General features: G+C 38.6%; 1 protein-coding gene across 1 annotated transcript in view; it reads right to left on the bottom strand.

The window, feature by feature from the left end:
* The window catches only part of LOC136253633 (E3 ubiquitin-protein ligase TRIM71-like), a 12811-nt gene extending 9475 nt beyond the window's left edge, over window positions 1–3336 (bottom strand). The window contains exon 1 of the mRNA XM_066046297.1: window positions 1868–3336. Within this exon, the coding sequence (XP_065902369.1) occupies window positions 1868–3279 (1412 nt within the window). The 5' untranslated portion in view covers window positions 3280–3336. The remainder of the gene's footprint in view (window positions 1–1867) is intronic.
* Window positions 3337–4536: the final 1200 nt, after the last annotated feature.

The following is a 4536-nucleotide window of genomic DNA, read 5'->3' on the forward strand; positions in this document are numbered from 1 at the left end:
TAGTACTTTAAACAAATACTGCTTTTACGGGAGTATGGAAAACTCGGAACGCCGGAACCCGGATCAGCATTATTTTTGCGATTGGAGTCACGTGCAAGCACTAGCATGCAAGATTATTAATATTAAAAGAAGAATTTGTCTGTTAATATGTTCTATAGCATTTATATAATCCTTACTTGAAACAAATCTGCAGGATCTAAGATAAATCAACAGAAAAGCGAGCGTTAATTAGGATCAGTGCACGTAACCGTGCATCCTAAACCAATCCAGCTATCTCAACTACACTCCATACTCTTAACTAATAACCAAATGATTTCAAAGATAATGCAACTTCTAGCTAGTACTGTGCTAAGTCGCTACAATCCATTTTTGTACTGAAGAATGCCTCTAATAAATTAGGTCACTGACCACCAGTAGGCTAGCTGGCTTGTGTTAAGTGTAGCAAATTATTTCTTGGGATTGTAGCGATTGTGTAGTTAGGAATGCTTAGATGAAATTTTGGCTGAGAAGGATGGTTTTCAGATAAAAGATTTAATGCGTATTCCAATTAACGATCACTCTCATGTTAATTTATGTTGTACCCTACAGATTTGTTACAAGTAAGAATAATAGCAATGTTGTAGAACATATTAGCAAACAAATTTCGTTCATTCCACTGTGGAGTCTTTATAATCTGGCATGCTAGTGCTTACACGTGATTCCAATCGCAAAAATAACACTGTTCCGGCTGATCCGGGTTGTTCCAGCGTTCTGGGTTTTCCATACTACCCTGCTTTTACCATTCTTACATAACCTTTTTAGGTAATGAGATAGACAAACATGGAATTTCACCTGACTCAAAGAAAACCACCATGGTCACCAGAGTATCCAACACTGTAGGATGCATGTCTCACCTTCTTAGGGAAATTGAGAATTTGTGCAATCATGTCTTGTCTGTTAGAAAACAACAACTATAACAGAGAGCCTCTGATTGATGTACCATTGCCCAGTCATCGTTGGGAAAATATTGTTGTAAAACTCTTTGAGCTTAGGAATTCTACCTATCTAATAACAGTTGATTATCACTCCAGAAGTATAAAGATGAATTCAACAGTTTCGTGATACATTTAAAGTCTATTTTTGCAAGGGTTGAGATCATAGGCATAGCAAGATATTTTTTAGATAGGGGGGCTCTAGTTTGGTGTTGAAGAGAAAAAAAAAAAAAAAGGTTGACACCTGCTAAGAATGGCTGCCCTCCACTAAATAATATCAATTGTATCACTGATAAAGCACATAAAATCCTTATTCACAAGTGAATTGTAACTTCACAGTTTGCTACATTGTTTTTCTGAACATTGTGACTGCTTTATTAGAGTAACTGACTGCTCTATTAGAGTACCTCGATCTTTTTTGAGTTTACAATCAACAAATCGTAAGGGGGCTCCAGCCCCCCTACCCCTCTGGGTTGCTACACCTATGGAGATGGTATCAAAAATGGATATCTACACTATTTCTGAAGCCCTAAGAGGCAATTAAGCACTTGTCAAGCACAATAAGAAGGTTATTGACAAAGACTGTGTAGAGTTGCTGTACCCAAATTTCACACCAGCAGAAAGAAACCACCTCAGAGCAAAGCATACTGTACCTATGTGGAGGCTAAAGCAGGCTTCATTAGCCTATCACCACGTAATGGTTTGCTCAAGTCTGTGTATACGGACAAACATGGGTACATGCACAGATATGCATAGATAAGTACACACACACACACACTTTATTAGGAAAGTAGGAACACTCATAGCTTGCCTGCGACTGGCTGTAGGCAAGCACCTGGTTAAAAGTATTAAAAATGTGCCAATACGTGAGGTCACAGATTTGTACATTAACTTACTTAAATGGACTTCCTGGGATTGGTTTTCCTGCCACTAGTACAGACAAGGTGTGGACACCACCAACCCTGGGGGTATACGAGACTTCATAGTGACCACGTCCAGTATCTTTGATTGTAGCTAGTTCAGTAAGGTGAGGTTTACCACAGTAGTGAACTTCAACCTCCATACAATTTGCAACATTTGGTACCCCTTGACCATGTGAGTCATTAACTTTAGCAGAAAAGGTGGTCATACAATTCTTCTTAAAAGGAAACAAGCATTTCATGTCACTTACGGTGCACTTTTGTATATCAATAGGTGTAAACATTCCTAAACAAGATAACCTTTTCTTCACTTGATGACTGCCATAAAATTGTATCTTCTCTTGCTCACAAACTGTTGGATTTAGATTTGTGTTGCTCTTCATTTCTTTCAGTTTATCTCTTCGCTCCAACATTGATTTCTTCATGGCCAACACATCTTTGCTAATACCTCGTTGTAGTTTGTCATCAATGAAACTCCAACAGCTCTTCAACTGGCTTAACAAGAAACACAGTTCATCTTCCTGTACTGTTAAGCTTTTATCCTTTCCCTCTGTATCCTGTGTGATCTGTTGTTGTAACTGTCTCTTTCGTTCATCTAGGACAGCATGCAGGGTATGAAAGGTATCATCCAACCTGTGAAAATTTTCTTCTTTCCTGTTCTTCACATCTTGTCTTTTACTCTTTACTCCATTGATGGCTCCTTCTACTTCATCTATTAGTTGCTGGATACCAGGAAGAGCTTCCTTTAGTATCTTCTTCTCACCATCAACAACATCAGAGATCACATCATAGTCATGGTCCTTGTGTTTCTTTATGATGCAGTCTCGACAGATCAACACATCTTCACACCTGCAGTACAACTCTAGTGGTTTGGTAGGGTGGATGGGACACATCTCAACCTTCTCTGGTAAGATGGATGGAATATCAGTAGCACTGCCTTTTTTCAGCTCATCCAGTGAGCGGATTTTGTGTCCGCTAAAGGTTTTCATTTTTCGATGTGCCTTTTCACAAAAATCACACAAGAATATAGCACACTCGCTGCACGACGACGTTGCCACTTCTCCATCTTCACAACTCTGACAGATGGGCGTGACCTTCTTACTCTTTGCTTGTTCTTGTAGACGCACGATCTCCACCAGACGAACAACTGAAAAATGCGATGGTAACTCTTCTACAGCACGTGGAGTAGATAGCGGAACCTTTCCTCTGCATAGTGGACACTCAAGCTCACGTTTCGAAGCCTCCAAGTAGGGCAATCGTCCCAACCATTCTTTAAGGCAGCCAGTACAAAACGAATGAAGACAAGGGAGTATCTTGGGGTCATTCAGGAGATCTTGACAAATTGCACAAGTCAGCTCTTCTTTAACCTTTTCCCAGTTAGTCGCCATGTTTCTATTGTTAAGTTGCTTGCATGCAGCTGCAGCAATAACTGTAACTAAGGCCACACCAAGTCAAACCTTAGTTTCTGGTCACCCGCCCGCATGGTAAACCTGAAACCCTAGTTTATGAGGACTATTATTAATATTACAGGTGCTTAAGTGCACGTGACCCAGCAAGACACTTATTTTTTACTGCAAAAGATCGATATACTCTAATAGAGCATTCAGGGATTCCAATAGAGCAGTCACACTACTCTTAACTCTAATATTAGGTATATATTAGGTATATATGCCACACTAATAAAATGTTTCTAACTATAGCTAGTTTTGTCCTTGATTATATAGCTGTTCAGATTATAACTGTTACTAAAGCTTCTGTAACCAAAGTAATTTCAGTAGCATTAACTACTAGTCCATGCAGATGGGCCATAGCTTTAACTTTATAATTCAAATGTAGTCCTCTAATGATTAGTCTAATTCCTTATCACTGAACACTACAGGGGTATGGAAAGCCGGCAACATTCGGTGAGCTTAAACTTAAACTTTTCCATAACTAAAATTAGATTGGCAAGTAGAAACCCTTATAGTTTAAACATTCCCAGATGATCACTAAAAAACAGTAGTCTGGAGCACTCAATGACTCAAAACTTTGACAGTTACTTTTCTCAAGGTTACTGAATAGAAGGCTGGAAACACATAGCTAGTGGGCTAAGACTTTACATTTGAATGAAGAATTTCTGATGTGAAAATAGAAGTTAAATTTCATTGTGTATCATGATCATTTGAACAACTTAGCTATAAGTCATAGTAATACTTTCCTGACATAGCTAATGAGACATTTATTTCACTTGGAAAGCATAAGTAGCTACATGAGCAAAACATTTCCTATAGTATATTCTAAATAAATAAATAAATATATACTTAAATGCTATACATCAGTGTATAGCTAGCCATGATCCATCAACAACTTTCCTAGTGCATTTTTTGCCGAAGCACAACTACTTATGTTGTTGGTTAAGTATAAAATCAACATGAATTTGCTAAATTGAGCAAATGATAATACCATACAGTATATTGTCACAGTAGAGTCTATAGTCCTGAAGTCCTGATCATCCGCCCGCCCGCATCTATTTGTAGGCTTGGGAGTGACCAGAAACTAAGGTATGACTTGGAGTGGCCTAAATATAGAAATGTTCGGGCATGTTGCTTAGCTACAAGCGCTAGTATAAGCATATATTGCGCCTGTGCGTAAAACTGAGTTCATGC

The sequence above is a fragment of the Dysidea avara genome, chromosome 4, assembly GCF_963678975.1.
Source record: "Dysidea avara chromosome 4, odDysAvar1.4, whole genome shotgun sequence".
NCBI lineage: Eukaryota > Metazoa > Porifera > Demospongiae > Dictyoceratida > Dysideidae > Dysidea > Dysidea avara.